This window comes from Wyeomyia smithii, chromosome 1, assembly GCF_029784165.1.
Source record: "Wyeomyia smithii strain HCP4-BCI-WySm-NY-G18 chromosome 1, ASM2978416v1, whole genome shotgun sequence".
In the NCBI taxonomy this organism is placed as follows: Eukaryota; Metazoa; Arthropoda; class Insecta; order Diptera; family Culicidae; genus Wyeomyia; species Wyeomyia smithii.
In genome coordinates this window covers 62,967,370-62,985,652 of record NC_073694.1, presented here as the reverse complement: position 1 = coordinate 62,985,652, position 18,283 = coordinate 62,967,370, and the positions used below count along the sequence as shown (strand labels likewise).

General features: G+C 41.6%; 1 protein-coding gene across 10 annotated transcripts in view; it reads right to left on the bottom strand.

Annotated features, from left to right (window-relative positions):
* LOC129726403 (uncharacterized) overlaps positions 1-18,283 on the bottom strand; it is a 513,997-nt gene that overhangs the window by 210,799 nt on the left and 284,915 nt on the right. For all 10 annotated transcript variants that reach the window (XM_055683104.1, XM_055683076.1, XM_055683040.1 and 7 more), the window contains one exon: positions 14,209-14,602. In XM_055683104.1, coding sequence (XP_055539079.1) covers positions 14,209-14,602 — 394 coding nt within the window. The remainder of the gene's footprint in view (positions 1-14,208; positions 14,603-18,283) is intronic.

Genomic DNA, 18,283 nt, shown 5'->3' with positions numbered 1-18,283 from the left:
ATTTTGATTGCAGATCGCGTTCGATCGGAAAACTTTCCGGGCAAAATTCTGTACTATAAAACAGAAAACTTTTCATCCATCCGATTCCTCCAGGCAAAATCGCGCCGTCTCTGCGTATAGTGCCGTGGTCACGAAGTTGATTATTTTTTAATGCTGGTAGTTGAGGATCTTTTGAAAGTAAAAACTCTGGGCTGCTGTCGTTTTGAGTTTGGATTAGAATATCTTCTTGCTGTCGTTATGTGGCAGGCTGGAATTGCTTCCAGCTAGAACCACCATGCATAACGGCGGATTAGCGTTCAACATGAAATCACAGAGAAACATTATATGTAATCAGAATAACTTCCGTTCCAACCATTTCATTTTTTTCACACCTTCAAAACAGAAGTTTCACCGAACAAACAATCGAACAGTTCAACAATTCAGTCGACTAATCCAGCCAAAGACCAACCGACCAATTTTCGCATTTTCAACTGTCCGTTCCTCATTTCTACTATCAATCTTGTGCATACAGCTATGCAATGTTTTTCACCTCCACTCTTTCTTACTCCACGGTTGCAGCAGCTTGTTGTTCTCGGTGTGTTATAATTGGTGCAACATGCTGGGCTCCAGTGCGCTTCGAGATGGCGAAGATGGCAGCCAGTAGTCAGCAACAATGAGAATCAATCATACGCAATGCAAGACACAAATTGATGATACACCTTCCCCCTCCTACTGGCATTGGTGCTACACAGCACACAATTGGAAGAAGTTCTTAGAAGCAAATGCGGACATTGCATGATGTTTCGTATCGTTCGAAAAGGAAGGCGTTCCGACATGTCTGCATTCCAGTTTGTATGTTTATCTTGGTATGTACAATAGTTGGTTTGGAGGGGAGTGAGGAAAGTTGTCGTCTTTCAACGTTTATGAGTCATGGTATGTTATAGCAGTGAAATACCTATTTCATTTCCTATTATTTATTACCAAATGACACATTCAGAACGCGTCCGTCTGGTTCTGTTCAGGTTAGGCGAGGGAAGAGCAAAAGCACGTTTGTTTGGTCGGGGGAGCCGCGGACAACTAGAGGTGGAAAAAGGATATTATCAACAATCCTCTCACGTACGTGTCATTGGAGGTACACACGGACGATGAATGGCGTCTCAGTGCGGCTTTCCTATTGTGCGCACCTTAGGGGGTTCCTCAAAATGTTTACGGCACTAGATGGAAATGTGTGTGCACTGCTCGGATTTTTACCTTTGCTCCCACGCCGGTGACATGCGGCAGTCCTCACTTTCATAAATGGATGATAAAACTGTGGGATAACAGGTGAGCAGGTGAGGATCCCGAGGGAAGATAAGCAGTAGCGCAACCATACATACAACAATGTAATTCGCATCAGCCATGTTGATGCGGTTGTGTGTGCATTGTTGTTCAAACAGAGGGCACCGTTGAATCAAGTGCACTGGCCAGTTGGGAGATAGCGATGGGAACATGGAACGCCTTCGCAGTCCTCGCAGCATTGTTTATTTGAAGCGGTACAATCCATTTGTTCATTGACTCGTTCGTACAATCGCGCCCTGCACAGTGACAGCAGTGCAGAATTTATTGCTTGTGCTAGAACTAACGCATTTCAACAGCGAAATGTCTTATTTGATTGATGCGGTAAAATTTGGAAAACCTGACTATAGTGACTTATCATATATGTCATATGGTTATGACCATTTTTAGTTTAGCTTAAACTTTACATAGACGTTTCGATAGGAGAAAGATGCCAATTTGTACAATAGCTCTAAATGGTATATTTTGCCTATAGAAACTATGCAATGATTCAGCTAAATCGAAAATGAAAATTCAAAAAAAATATATAAAAACTGGGACATTTTTTGTGGAACTGCTCTTGATGGTACTATGACACCGTTGATCTTATTCAAAATAAACAATACAATTTCAATTTTTCCATCATTAAAAGTAGTAGCAATATTGAAGATGTATTTAACTTTTATAATCTTCTTCATATTTTGGACATTTTAATTATTTTATCAGATATAAAATTCTTGGTATTATTAGGTGTGCAAGTATGCTCTCGCTGGTTTTTTTTTTTCAATTAAAAAGCAACTTTATTTTTATATGATTGAATGATTTAAGCAGTATGTGACCGAGCGTTGTCATTCGGTAGAATTACTTTTTAGTACGTCTCCTCGTACGATGGTCGTTTTGCGCTTAGGGCTCGGCTTAATCACATCAATTGAGGTCGATAACGTTCCCCTGAGATGGTTTCTTCGTTTTCAACAGCTCATAATAAATAGGTAACTCCGACCTTCCTTTTTTCTATTCAGTAATTTGTACAGGACAATTGCGGGGCTGGTACTCTGATCCTACTGACACTAACAGTCTCTCCCAAGCCGAGGTTCGTACATAGGACGACTGGGTTGTTAGAACAGCACCATTCTTCGAGACCAGTCACCAAGCGTCCCACCATGTTCGACCCACCGCGGCTTATTGAAAGTTCTCTTCTAGCAAGGCGTGCAGCTCATAGTTTATACGCCTTCGCCATTCTTCATTCGAAAACTCCAAGGGTATTCATTATTTCGTGAGAAGCGTTGTAAATACGATTCAGAAGAGGACTTTCAGTGTAATCAGGGTTTCGTACAGCGTAAACACATGTGTCGTTACACTCGATTCGATCGAAGTGTCTTCAAATGTGAGGAATTTAAATTGATATATAACCGAGTCTATATTAGGCTGTCCCAAAAATCTGTTCGATTCCTAAGTTTTTCCATATATTTTTTTATTTTTGTGGGATTATATTGAATATTTTGCATGGTTTGGTTCAGCATCACATTCAATTATTTGACTTACAGAGCCCATTGAACATCACAAAAAAGTGAATTTTTCTTATAATTTTCAGATAAAACCTTTCAAAACACATTTGAAAAATGTTTTTGATCAAGATCTGAAATTTTTATTGCGAAGCGGGATTCAAGACGAAAATTTACATGAAAAAAGATCCTTGATATCTTATCGGGGGGCTTACATATTGGCGTTTTTACATGTGATGGAAAATTATGCATTTTCTCAAAAATGCCACTAGCGCTCAATATCTCCATTGCACAGTGTTTTGTTTTGCCGTTTGTGCATATAATTTCCTAAATAGTGATTCAAATGTTGATTATAGCCATAAGGTATTTTCGGAAAAGTTTCAGGATATTCAAAAATGCATCTTTTAATGTAAAAAGATGAATGATTAATTCACCAATGAGTGAGATAAAGAATTTACTTTTTAATCAGAATAAGATAGACGCAAGGTGTCTTCGACAAAGTTTTAGGTTATCTGAAAACAAGAAACTTTTTCGAAGACGTCATGTTTCTATCTCTCACTTATTACGAGCAATATTGAGTTTTCTATTAGAAGGCACTAAAATCACAATTTTCGTTTTTACTTTTTTCGTGGATTTTTCCGAATTATTAAACCTTCTACTAAGTTATCAGACATCTAAAATTGCATTTGTTTTCTTAACATTGTTATTTTTTATCTCCCAAAATAAAACAGTTTTTAAACATATTTGTTAAAATGCATAGTTTTCCATCACATAGAAAAATGCCAATATCTCAGTTCCCCGATAAGATATCAAGTATCTTTTTCCACGTTAATTTTCGTCGTAAATCCCGCTTTGCAATGAAAATTTCATTTCTTAATAAAAAAAAATTTTTATTTGTGTTTTGAAGGGTTTTATCTACAAATTATTAGAAAACATATATTTTTTATGATGTTTAATGGGCTCTGGGAGTCAAAAAACTGAATGCAATGCTTAACCAAACCATGCAAAATATTCAAAAACAACACCACAAAAATAAAAAAATATATGGAAAAATTTAGGAATCGAACAGAATTGAAAAAAGTGCAATAGAGTGAGTTTGTAGCTTAAAAAAGTCATTTTTTCATAAATCACGTTTGGGCAACCTGAAAACAAATTTTTAGAAAGTCGAAATATTCTACAAAAATGCTATAAATAACATTATCTTTCAATTTAGGGCTGAGCACCTTGACTCCAGCAGAAATTATCAAAGTGTATTTTTTCCTAAAAATTGGAGTGTTCGTGTAAATCTATTTTAACAAGTTATAAGTTCGAATGAGAAAGGCTGGGTCTCACCGCTAGGTGGATTAATTTGGGTTTTTAGTAAGATTTGTTACTTTGATCTTTTATGGTAGGTCGGGGGTGATACATAGTGGCCCATAAGGCTACATGACGGCCTTCGCTAGCCATGGTTTTCCGGCTTCGGGTAGCATTCCATGGGACTATATAGGTGGCTACTCATAGTGAACAAAGATCGCGGTTGGGAGAGGGACCCAATTAACTAAAATGAAAAGATACACAAAAACAAAAGCTGGAGAGGATAGATTACCAAATCCATTCGCTAGAGGTGGCATTCAAAGTATATCACCTTACACTAACCCCTAAAACAAATCAGGAGTATCCTCGAAACACACTGGTAGCACATGACGCAGATGCATGGTGGCATTGATAAATCGCGTTAGTTTATCCGGGAACCCATTGTCATGCATGATCTGCCAAAGATGTTCTCAATCGTCTGTATCGTAGGCCGCCGTGAAGTCAATTAAGATGTGATTTGTGGACACGTTGTATTTGCGACATTTCTAAAAGGTCTGTCGGATTGAAAAGATCTGGTCCATGGTGGCGCGGGCTTCCATAGAACTCGCTTGGTACTGGCCAACGAACCTCCTGGTTAAAAGTGATAAACGACGGAACAGGATCTGCGAGAGTATTTCGTAAGCGGTATTGATAAGCGAGAGGCAATAGTTGTGTCACTCCAGCTTGTCACCTACACTGAAGTCGTTTTTTACACGGTTGGTTGAACCGCATTTAAAAGATTATATTTGTTTAACTGATATTAAACTTATTTGATACCGCTAGCAAATAATCTTTTAAATCGCGTAAAAATAATCCGCGTTATAGTAAATCAACCGCGTTCGAAAAAACGCGTGAATACAACCCACGTAAAAAACGACCCCAGTATATTTTGTAGATATGGCAGGCATATCCACTTGCCTAGCGGCTTTTCCTCCTCCCGAACCCTAGAAATAACCCAATGCAGCGCACTAGCCAGCATTTCTCTACCATACTTAAAGAGCTCACTTGGCAGTCCGTCTTTGCCAACAGCAAGCGCGGCCTTCAACTCGACCTCGCTAACTGACTCGTCGTAGACTTCTAGAGTTATGTCGTCCGTAAAGCCCACAATCACCGCTCCCAGTGGGAGCTTAAGCTTTAGTCCACCGTTATACATGACATTCAACAATACCGGACCCAGGATGGAACCTTGCGGTACCTCTGCGGTAATTGGGACGCATTTCTAACCCTCGTGTGTGCTGTTGACCGGCACTCAATTATGACAGTAACTTTCCAGAATCTTGTACAGTGGCACCGGTACTCCGAGACTCCGAAGCGCGTAGGCTATGGAGTCCGACCTGACGCTATTTTTTACATATAGTGTAACAATTGCGCAATAACGAACTCTCCTTGTTTAATGCTGGAGTGCTACCTCGGCCGTCTCGGTGACGGAGAGAATAGCTTCCTACGTGGACCGACCTTTGCGGAAGCTGAAATGGTTGCTTGACAGTCCGGTTCACACCCGGTTAATCTCACAAGTCTGTTGAATACCTTCTCAAGCACCTTGTCCGCTGTCTCTTGCAGACAGATTGGTCTATATGCCGATGGGTCACCTGGTGGTTTCTCGGTCTTCGGCAGTAATACCAGTCTCTGTCGCTTCCACTTATCCGGGAAGAGACAGTCGTCTGAGCATTATTGCATGATGGCCGTCTTAATGGTCAGGTTCGGGATTTCGTCCCGTCCCGGTGTCTTGCTCACCTTTAGGGAGTTTGTGATCTCACTGAGTTCACCGTCCGTTTCCTTGCTGCTTCGTCGACCTATGCGCGGCTGTTGTCACTCGCTGTTTGTGGTGACTAAGCAGCCGAAGACCAGGGTTTTTGCTCGTGGTGTGGGCAAAGTTTCTCAATTATTCACTTCAACATCGCTGGTGATTGCTCTGCCGTGGCTGACGAGCCTCTGGTCTTTGCCTAACGACCCTATACTGCCCCTGTTTACATAGTTGACGTAAGAGCCAAAATGACCAAAATGCACTTTTTCATTGATTCAGCTTCCTTTCTCTAAGATACATACATTACAAACGAAAAGAAAACTATTTTGTTCTGAAACTTTTGAGAAATATTGGAAAAACATTTTGGCGTAACTGCCAATTGGTTTCAAAACTGGCGTCACTCCATACAAGGTGCAATTGTCTATGTTAAGTCGCTTGATTCGACTGTCTAATTACTGTCTGTTCGCCTAGGTTAAGTCGTTTAACTCGACGAATATTCCATGGAAAGGGAAAAGGGGGATTGAATTCTTGTATTGTATATTAACATTTTTACAAACACTCAGCCTCAACAAGGTCTAAAGACACTGGTCCTTTCCCCATACCAGTGGATATTTGCATCAAATGAAATAATTAAAACGTGTGTGTATATTACGGTGGGTAAACTTAATTGATTTGCCAGAACGTTTTTATGGTTCTATTTGGAGCCCCAAACAATCCTCACACTACCAGAAGTGGATTGATCGATAGCTCTCTAGGAAGAAACATGTGAAAAAGGTTTCCTATACTAATTTTCATACAAATTTATGTACATGCATACAATGATGGTGATCGGCGATAAAATCAGCAATAAACATGCGAACTTTTTCAGCGTGTGAGTCAACTTCGTCTCTCAGTCGGTTCTAAAGCAGGTATTAGACGACGCAAATATTTGCTATTTTTGGTACGATTTTTATTTGCACAAAATAAATTCTGTATTAAAAAATAGCAAATATTTGCTTCGTCTAATGCCTGCTTAACATTCATCGTACGATATGCCAGTCCGAGTGAACCAATTCGGAGATTCGCTGAGATAATTCATTCTCTCTCAGAGATGGAATTTCCAATAGCTCTACAAACCAATGATTCACTCTTCTCTGATAGAAACCAAGTGTTAAAACAGAAGGGAAGCATCGCGAGACGATAATTATCGGAAAAAAGAAGCGATTGCGATCGCTTGAACAATTATCCCCCTTTCTTTCCGAGTCGCAAGTGTTGACAGTAAAATAGGTTTTTCATCGTTTAACAAAATGTTGCCTGCTGTTGTCATTGTCAACTCAATGTTCTTTTGTTCTTCGGTTTATTTGCATCGAAGGTTTGTTCGCTGATGTATGTTGGCCGATATCAAAGTTTTTCTTAAACAAGCAAAAAACCTGCACAAATTTTGGAAAAAAATCCGCAAATATAAATAGATTCGAAAAAGCTTGCAAGTTATGCACATAGTAACAACAAATATTTGCCATTTGAAAAAAACAAAATCGGCAACGGACTCTGAAAATCTGCATTTTACAGACAATTCTGTAAATCTGGTATCGCTGTTTTGTGCTGCCTTTTAGTTGGTCTAACGCTTGCAGTTTTTTCACTTTCTGAGTTTTTGGTTTGCGACACAATTTTACGATTATCGGGACACTCTCACTCACAAGGTGATTCAAACCAAAAATTTTCGTTCCACGGCCCGATCGGATCGGGAGACGATAATGAATTACCTATTTAACCCGATGAGAGAATCGAGAAAGCGTATGAACAAGCGACGATAAACTCGCATACAGTTAACAGGCTATAAAGTTCACGGAGTATTCTTTCGGCAGTTCATTTGTCACACAAGTTCTCTTCTCGTGAGACGAAACAAAATATCGCGTATTATGCGTGATCAGAATCCAATAGGATTCTCTCATGATAATTCTCTGATACGATTTTAACCATCCTTGCATGCATATGTAATGCACCAATCAAAGGCACGAGTAATTCATATCCGGCAGGTTCAGCATTGTCAGGGGGCCTAAATTGAACTAAAAAAAACTTTATCCTGGCTCTGTGCTGTCAAGTTTGCATTTTTCCATGTAACAATTACCCACCTCAGCGTAAATGTAAGTCTTTATGCATGTGTTTGTGTGTGTATGTGTGCGTGTTTGTTTGTGTGTTTGTGCGTTTTTGTATAATTGAAACTGCCGATGGACAATTACTGACATTTGACCGAAACACGATTGATCAAACTGAATCAACTACGAGGCAGAGTGGGATGTAGTCGAGTTTTTACGCCAAGCTATGCGAACAATCAGCGAGAAAAATGCATGTTTATTCGCATAAAATGGCATAGCGGTTTTTCTGGATCAATCAACTACTTAATTACTACGGGCAGACTCGTTTAATCCATGGGGCCTCTATTCAAACATCAATCTTCATAAAATTGACAGACTATTTCGTTGAAATTGTATCTCAATATAATGATTTGGGTTAAAATAACAAAAACCCGTTTTTCTCGCAATGATGGTGTTGGTTGTTACGTCAACTATGTAAACAGGGGCAGTATAGGCGTCACCCCATGGGTTCGTGTTGGCACTATCGCGCCTGGCGCTTCATTCTTCGCGCATCGGCGAGCACGCGTTCCGCCTCACACGAAGGCACACACTGCGGAGGTTGGCTATCCCGTCGGTCCACCAGTATGCCGGAGGCCTTCCATTTCTCCAGTGGTCGGTATTAGTGTGGCCGGTATTAGTGTGTCCCGGGCTGCCGAATGTCACGTCGATGATCGATTTCGCACCGTTTCTGCTGTAGATACTTTTAGCATCGACATTGGCCAGATCTAAGTTGAGCTTCACCAAAGCTTTCAACAAATCTGGCCCCTCTGATTAGGGCAGCGACTTCCCCACTCAACAACCCAAGCGTCGAAGTCACCCGCCATCACCAACGGCTTTAGTCCCGTTAGTTCCACGGTTACACAGTAGACCATCTAAGCGGGCCTTTCTGTTAACCAACAGTAGTATACTCCGTCCACCTTGGCAACCACGCAGCCCTCATTCGAGGTCAACACAATCTCCTGAGCTGGGAACCCGCCTGTGGTTCGTATGGCCGCCATCCCAGGTTTTTCCGCTGCCCAGTTACCGTTTCCGGTTCGGATACGGTAGGGGTCCGGTACGATAGCTATGTCCAACAACGACTCAGTGGCTGCTTGGTATAGCAGTTGCTGTGCCGCGTAGCAGTGGTTCAGTTTTAATTGCGTCACCCTCACTCCTGCGGTTTGGTAGACGATTTGCTAACCGGACACTTGGGGACTCCCGTGACGTGCTTAGCGTCCCGCTTACTGGTCCATATCAAGCACTTAGGAAGTGCCCTGCATTCCTGCGCTTTATGGCTTACACCACCTGTCTGGCCATTTACACAACCACGACTTATGTCCCCGCTCGAAGCACCTAAAGCAAATATCGGACAGCTGGAGGATGCCCAGCGGGCATAGCGACCAGCCCACCTTCAGCTTGGTTTTCTTCAGGGCTTAGCTTCCTTCTATCGATGGAAGCTTTACCCCAGAAGGACCCAAATTGCCTCTACGGCCACCACAACAACACATTCCTGTTCAAAGGCTTGTGTAATGTCCCACCTTTCGGTGATTTCATCTAGGTTCTTAAGCTGAAGAGTCACCTCTGGGGTGAGGACCCAATCTTGCACGTTCTTCCCTAATACCTCCTGGGCTACCTCTTTGTTGGTAGCTCCCTTCCCCTTCACATCTCCTCCGCAGGTCTGGAGCTGGTTGATTTTGAACTTGGTTAGGTTCGGCTATGTCATGTGTGATACATGACAAGCGTGATGTCGGCAATTACATAACATCATTATGCACTGGGTCTAAGCTTTTTGAAATTTTAGTTAGAGATGTTCTATTTGCTGCAGTCCGTTCATATATTTCACCTGCTCAACATGGTTTCTTCAAGGGACGGTCAATTGACACTAACCTCGCAGAATTCTCATCACTTTGCACCAAGGCAATGGAGGACGGAAATCAAATTGATACAATCTACACAGATCTTAAGGCTGCCTTCGATCGTGTTGACCATCAATTGTTGCTAACTAAAATTGAGCGTTTAGGTGCCTCTCCGCACTTCGTTAAATGGTTGGGATCCTACTTGATCAACCGTAAGCTGAACATCAAACTTGGATCGACTTTCTCTTACAGCTTCACAAACAGCTCCGGAGTGCCTCAGGGAAGCAACTTGGAGCCTTTACTGTACTCGATTTTCTTCAACGATGTCTTGCTATACCTACCTCCTGGCTGTAAGCTAACGTATGCTGATGATCTTAAAATCTTCGTCATTGTCGAATCAGTAGATGATTGCATTGAACTACAGCGACTGATCAAAATATTCGAGAAATGGTGCATGTGGAACCAGCTTATCATCAGCGTACAGAAATGCTGTGTCATATCCTTCACGAGAGAGAAATCTGCCATTGAGTGGGCTTACGAAATCAACGGACGTCCGGTCGTCAGAGTTGGTGTTGTGCGAGACCTTGGATTTTTATTGGACTCACAGCTTTCGTTCTGAGATCATTACTCGAATATTATTGCTAAAGCAAACAGAAACTTAGGATTCATCATTAGAGCTGCCAAAAATTTCCGTGACCCCTACTGCCTGCGATCACTGTTCTACGCCCTTGTTCGCTCAGTACTGGAAACAGCTTCAATCATTTGGAGCCCCTACATAAACTGTTGGGCCACTAGAATCGAAGCTATACAGTCGCGATTCTCAAAATTAGCACTAAGGTTGCTTCCTTGGAGTAACCCAACGAACTTACCACCCTATGAGGATCGATGCCGTCTCCTTAACATGGAAACTCTGCAGTGTCGGCGGAATTCAGCTAGAGCAATGTTTGCTGCCTAGTTGTTGCTTGGAAATATTGACTCTCCCAACCTTCTGGAGCAAATCAACCTGAATGTGCCGGTAGTATCTTTAAGATCTAGTTACTGTTTAAGACTTAACCTCAGACGAACTAACTACGGGAAAAATGAACCTGTTTTAGCGATTTGTGAAGAATTTAATGAAGTGTACCATCTATTCGATTTTTGTCAATCCTGTGAAATTTTTAAAAACCGTCTGAAACTATTCAACTTGGCCGCTTAAGTGTATTTGTAATAGTTAATAGTTTAAGTTTTATTCATGTAGACAAATGTAGGCAGATGAATTAATAAACCAATAATAATAATATTAACAATGATTGACAGGTTTAAGCACAAGCATCCTGCAACTAGGTAGTGGTACATGTCAACATCCGCACCGTGATTGGTCTTCAAGAAGCTGCAAATTTCATGCTTCGCCGGCCGTTGTAGTTCAGCTCAGTGTGCAGGCTATGGGGGCTGATCACCGGTTTGTACATCTCTTCACCTCCGATCTGACCTACTGTTTACTATACTTCTGTTTATTATACACAACAGACTTCGCAGCCAACCATTAAGTGTACAGGACAATTACGGGGCTAGTGCTACGATCCTACTGACACTAACAGTCTCTCCCGAGTCAAGACTCGAGCCTACGACAACTGGATTATTAGGCCAGCATCGTACCTCGAGACCAGCTGGGAAGGCTTTGACATTATTAAATTTTTCAATTTTTCACACGTTCCACATTTCTATTATTTGTAATTAGTAACTTTGTAACTTTCTACTATCACTATTTTGTTTGACGGAGGATGATGTAGTGTGCCTCCACGTGGTGCCACCTGGATAACGTTATAATGTAGCGACACCCTTGACTTCATGACTACATCGCTGCGTCTCGCCAGCGAGCGTGGCAGCCCTACCACGAGATGTAGGTATCGCAGCCCTGGTGACGCTGTATACCGAACCCAGACAGTGGCGTTGGTTCAAAGTGATGGGTAATAAGTCACACGGTGTCGGCCAAGGACTGACTTCATATAGGGGTCGATAATCAAGAGCAAATTGTTCAACTACAGCATGGTTAACTCTTACGCACCGACTAACGATAAATCTGACGACATCGAGGACGAGTACTACGGAAATCTAGGGGGGATAAGTTCTCAAACCGTTATTGTTGTTGAAAACGCACCGGTCGGGAAAATATAGATGAACTGTAAAAAAATATGTTTGGTGTCATTGAAATAACTCAAGAAGGGAGGTGGGGACGACGAGTGGAGGACAACATAACGTGTGATTCAATGCCGGCTGCCAATTTCTTTAGAATAGTCAACAATGCCAGGGCATGTAGCTAGAATGCCGGATAGCTACCCTGCAAAATTGGTGTTCGCTTTAAATCCGGCGGGAACGAGAAGGCGAGGGGCGCAACGAGCGAGATGGGTGGACCAAATGGAGCACGATCGGCAAAGTACCGGGTGCCCGCGGAACTGGAGGCAGGCAGCCATGGACCGAGTGAATTGGCGGAGCCACGTTATGCAGGCCATGTCTTAGGACGTACGGCCATCTAACAACAACAACAGTCAACAAAGATACGAGTATGAAATAGATGATTAGCGAGTTGAAAAATTAAAGCTACTGGAAAAGATGGTTTTCCAGCCGAACTTCTGAAAGCGGGACCAAGCTAGTTAACGAGAGGGATGCTATACGACGGATCAAATTCTTCCCTTAGGACAGACTCTAGATAAGTTTCGGGATCACGGCTTGCAAACTCAGCATCTATTTTTGAATTTCAAAGCGGCGTACGACGCAGTCAAGCGAAATGAGCTAGGGCATATAAAGCTAGAGCACGTTTTTCGTGACGTTGGATAAACTTGAGCAAGAGGACGCGCTTTTAAACCTTCATGTAACATTACTTTTAAGTGCGAAGTACGAAGAACAAACGTGGAAAAAAACGGCACCATCATTATAGAACTTCATATGCCAAGAAGGCTTTGCGAATGACATCGATATCATGGGAATAAAACGAAGTCAAACGACGAGTTGTAGCTACAAATACGACTGTTTGCGAGAATACGTAGCCAGCTGAAGTTCCGTAGCTTGCAGACTCGTTCTTAACGAGTGCTGTATAGAACGTTGATTCGCCCGGTTGTCCTCTACAGTTATGAATCATGAAAGCTGAAGTAAACCGATCGACGAGTGCTCGGTGTTTTTGAGCTTAAGGGCTGCGTCGATTACTTGGCGGCAAGTTAGAAGATGGAGAGTAGCGAAAGTTTGCAAATATACTGACATAGTGACAAGTGATGAAACATGGCAGATTGCATTGGGCTGGGCATGTAACCAGAATGGCTGACGTAAAAGTTGCCGAACCTGGGTATCCAACTTTCATTCGGCATTGGATCACTTGGTTTCATTGCATTTTTTTCCAGTATCCATATTAATATTGATGTTGGTTATTTTAATTTTTGTTTTGGTACATATGTTGGAGGAAATGAAAAAGTATTACAAAATAATATAGAACAAACGAGAATAACTTTTCCATTTTCTAACTATGACGTGATGTGAAATGCCCAACTAAATTCATAACAAAACCTTACCTGTGCGTTCCTTTCTAAAAAGGCGAGGATAACAACATTTCAACAAACAGATAATGCAATTACATTACCTCCGCGGAATATACAGAATCAGGCTATGTAGTGAAAAGCAGAAGAGATTTCGGCACGGCCAACATTTACAAAAGTGTAAAGCTCCGGTAAAAAATGTTAACGTTATCAAAATGAAAAGGCAAAATAATCAAGCTTTTTGAATCCTGTACGGGAATCTGGTTGCCTCGCGTGAAGCTCCCGAAAGAGCAGCTTCTGATAAAAATGATCATAATAATAACAATCATCGCGATACCAACATTAAAAATTTCTACCCTCGAAAGCGTTCGCAGTTGCATATTATTAAGTTATTCTGCTTGGCAAAACACCGCGCTCTTTTTTTCCCGTTTCCTAACCAGGAAACGGTAGAGGGGCAGTGAAGCCCGTAATCCGGCTCGCTGTTTTTCTTATTCGCGTTGCTTGTTCCGTTCAACGGTGCGCTGAGGGGTGTTTTGATTGATGACTTTTTTCAGGTTCATTTCATAAAAATATTCCCGTTCTCTTATGCTAAACTTGAGGCGGCCTGAACTCGCAACGTTCACGAAGAGTGACTGTTTACCAAAATTGTTGCTCACATCCGCTACCGTCCCGCCACCGCAGCCAGAGGGGGTACGAGAAAAGTACATTATCACGGTGAAATTCTCTTCAGCAAACTGAGGAAATGATGCGTGAGAACAGTTGCGGATGTTATTTTTACCAATTTCCCACTTTTTTTTCTTCTTCCTATAATGATTTTAGTCCCAAGGCACTCGATGACGAAACTAGCCAGAACTGTCATAACATCTCAAACAATCAATCACTTACCGATGCTTCCGATACAAATTATCAAAGTGTTGCTCCTGTCGCTGCTGCTGTTGCTTATTGTCGTAGTGCACGTTTGTGTGATAGTCGCCTCTAAGCCAGGAAGTCTTTTTATCACTCTCCTCTTCCTCATCCGCCTCATCACCCATCCGATCACCACCCATGGTAAACACCCCGATACCACCGCTCCTCTCGCGCTCCCGGTGGTGTGTCTTCATGCCGAAGTTGTACCCCGCGTCAAAACTGTTGTATCCAGTGTTGGGCTGAATCTGGAAGCCACCCTCGCCATTATAACCGACGTTTGCGGCTTTACCGGACGGCTGGGAGTAGCCGTTGAACCCGTTAATGCCAGCTAGCGAAGCCTTGGCCGCCTTCACTTGGAGCTCTTCGTCGACGGCTGAGGAGAGAATAAACAAACATTCATCAGTTGTGTATAGTCCGGATTTTACCATTCCACTATTTCGAGAGCCCTTAAAGCGCTGTACAACATATTTCTCGTAAAAGTTTTATTTCAAGCAAAACAAGCACTGGAAATAAAACAGTTTTAATCACCATGGCACAAAGTGACAGCACAGCGGATACGAGGAATAGCCGTGTGCATGGCAAAGGAGTTAACTTCAAGTATAAAGCGTTAGTATGCGCGCTGCCTGTGCCCCAGAGAGTGATTTCGCCATAGACGAAAATAAAAAACGAACAGACAAAGTGCACTCTGCCGCTCACTTGCCGCATCTTACTTTAGTGCAGTGTAATGGTAAAAAATGAGAAGCTGTAATGAAACCTGTTACCCCCCTCACTAATGTACAGAATAATAGCGAACATACTTCAACGGACTTCTGTGTAGCAAAAAGAGAAGATTAAACAATTGCCTAGGTCACAGCTAGGTTTAACTTCTAGACAAAGTAGGGTTTTATGAGCTTGAGGTACTTTTCGTGGAGGTTGTATTCCATAGTGAAATTGATTATTTTAAACGCTATATCTTGTGTTGATTATTAAAATGATATTATGCTTTTGACTGAAGAATGAATTGAATGGAGAACTTCGTCTTTAAACAAGGTCTTCAGGGGCGTAAAATAAAATTCTCAATCATAGCAGAGGATGAAACCATGTCAACTTCAAATGCTTATCACTCGGTAAGTTTTCGACGGATTTCCTCTGTTCTTGCGTAAAATAAAATTCTCAATCATAGCAGAGGATGAAACCATGTCAACTTCAAATGCTTATCACTCGGTAAGTTTTCGACGGATTTCCTCTGTTCTTGCACCAAACAACTGGAAAACAAGCTATATACTAAAAAGGTTTTTTTATCTCGTCTAAAAAGATTATTTAAGTTTACAAATGAGGCTGAGAGTGCTGCACCTCCTACAATTTGCTTCCGACCATCAACACGATACAAAGTGTTCTTTTGCTGCGTGGCTGAGAACTCCATCGGTTCAGTCCCACTATTTGTCAATACGAAATGATGTTTTGTGTAAACGTATTACATACGAAATAAAATGAAAACTGGGAAAATGAAATAGATTGAAGAAAATGGAGAAGCCACTTACAATTTAAATCAGAAAAAATCAGTGCGAATAAAAATGCATTTGGAAAAGTATGCACGATTACGGTTTCTCGGATAAACTAAAACAAATATGGAAGATGTGCGCAGCCAGAGTTTCTGGAACAATCGTACGGCAAGGTGATGTACTATCGTGTTTGCTATTTAACATTGTTTTGAAAGGTGTAATACGTAGGTCTGGTGGTGACACGACAACGTTTTGAGTAAAATAAACGGACAAAAATCGCCGAGTTTTCATGGGTTTACACTTATCGCACTAACGAAACTATGCATGCAGCATCAAACAGATTAACCCATGATTCAGTAGAAAAAAAATTGACAGCTCTATCAGTCAAACTCTAAACGTGATGGCGAAAACAATGTTCAGAAATGTGCGCGTTCAAAGAACGATACCCGTCACGTCAAAAAAGGACAGTGTGCGGCAGTTCGGCGTATCCGAATACGCCCGTTCTGGCATCTACAACATTTTGGCACTGTTGGACAACAATCAAAGCATTGAAAGAAAGCCAGACGGCTGACAACCCTGACCGGCAAGAAGCCCTTAAGAATGCTAAAGAAGAAGCCCAAGGGAAAAGTGGCTACAGCGCTGCATGTGCTTGCCCGGGAGGTCGGTACAACCGGCCAAACAGTGAAAAAGCTCCTGGCGAGCATGGACATACATGTCAAGAAGCAGCAGTACAGTCCGCTAGTCTCGGAGCCACAGGTAAGTTCAAATCGATTTTCCCGCAAATCACGACGTGCCGGTGGTAATGGATGACGAGGTTTGGCTCACCCTGGATGGCAACGACTGACAGGGCGCTTCGTATTTTACTTCCTCCACAAAGAGAGTGAGTACCGAGGTGAAGTTTATTTCACACACCAAGTTCCCCAAGAAGGTGCTGCTGTGGCTGACAATCAGCGAGAAGAGGATGTCAAAGCTGGTCTTCTCTAGCTCCGGACTGGCCTTCAACGGGGAAATTTATAGTATGAAGTGCCGGCCAAAAGTTGCGTCGTTCATCAAGAAATACCATACGCGGTATTTTGGCCGGATCTGGCATATCGATGTGGTACCTAAGTTGCGTCTCTTCGAGGATTTCTAGGCAAGACTGTAGCGTTAGATCTTCTCCAATAAATTGGTCGCGAAACGCAGGTGGGATCGATGCATTAATCGAAAATAAATTTAAAAACATGCCTACACGGATGTTTTCATTCGCCATGGTGAATGTTTGGGTGACTTTCCATAAGGCCGCACGCAAGGCCGTACTTTTTTTTGCGAATAAGCTAACACAATTACCTTCCATGGGAAATTTATCAAACTCGATTATTTTAATTTTAATTTTAATTTTAATTGTTCCATTATTCATTTCATTAAGCTGAAATTCACGAAGAATGCACGGATTAAATATCAAATTTAACGAAATCATTGGACAAATAAACAAAATACGCTCACATGCTCTTATGGAATCGTCCAGTATTGGAAATTTAGTAAACACAGCTTGATATATCCTGAATTTCGTAAAACAAACCATTTTTCACAACGCTTCCATATCCATCTCAAAACTTAAATCACTGCTCAATTATTCATCTCACGATGCCCCCATATTCATCACACTGTTAATCATGAATGAATCACACTTCCATGAATGAACGTAACCGCAAACCGTAAGTTACCTAGGTATCCGATGTAGTTGTTTACGTGCAAAATTGGTAACCCAGGTATCCACTGCAGTGCTGTCGGTTTCTGTCAATTATGTCGGAATAATTCAACATTTTCAGTATGATCTTTTCGTTTTAACAGAAACTGATTTAGCATTAGATTTTGATTTTCTTTAATGCAGTGGAAAACAGATGAAAATACATACAGTTGAAATTTAGGATTTGTTAATATGCATCTCATACATTTCTGCTAAATAACGTTATAAGGTAATTGAAAAAAATGAGTTTTCGAGTGCAGATGCCCGACTAAAATATCAAATTTAGAGCTTTTAAGTGAGTTTTTGAGGATTTTACTTTAACAAAAATCTAAAGTGATTAGTAGATTGGGTTAGTTAGAAAATATGCCTTTTTTACTATTTTCAATCGTGTTTTCATGTTGTATAAGATGAATAAATGGGCTGAGATGAATAATAGAACAGTTCCCTCAGTTATGTTATTATCAACATCCGAAAAAAGTCCATTTTTTTACCGCATTCGTTATCAGGAGGTCTGTTCAGCTTTCTGGCTTCACTGATGATATTAAAGTCGTAGCACAAAACCTTGCGAAGATGACAGAGACGTACATCAGACCGAAGTCTGAAGCCGGACGGATAGAGCTGGCCATAAACGCACCGAAGACTAAGTACACGAGAAGAAGAGGTTTAGGAGAAGACAGAGTCAACCCTCCACCACGAATTCAGATTAGCAGTGATAAAATTGAGGTGATAGACGAGTTCGTGTTCCTAGGCTCATTGGTGACTGCTGACGACGACACCAGCAGAGAAATTCTGCTACGTCTCATGGCAGGAAATCGTCCGCTTAAATAAAAATTCCCAACGCACGAGT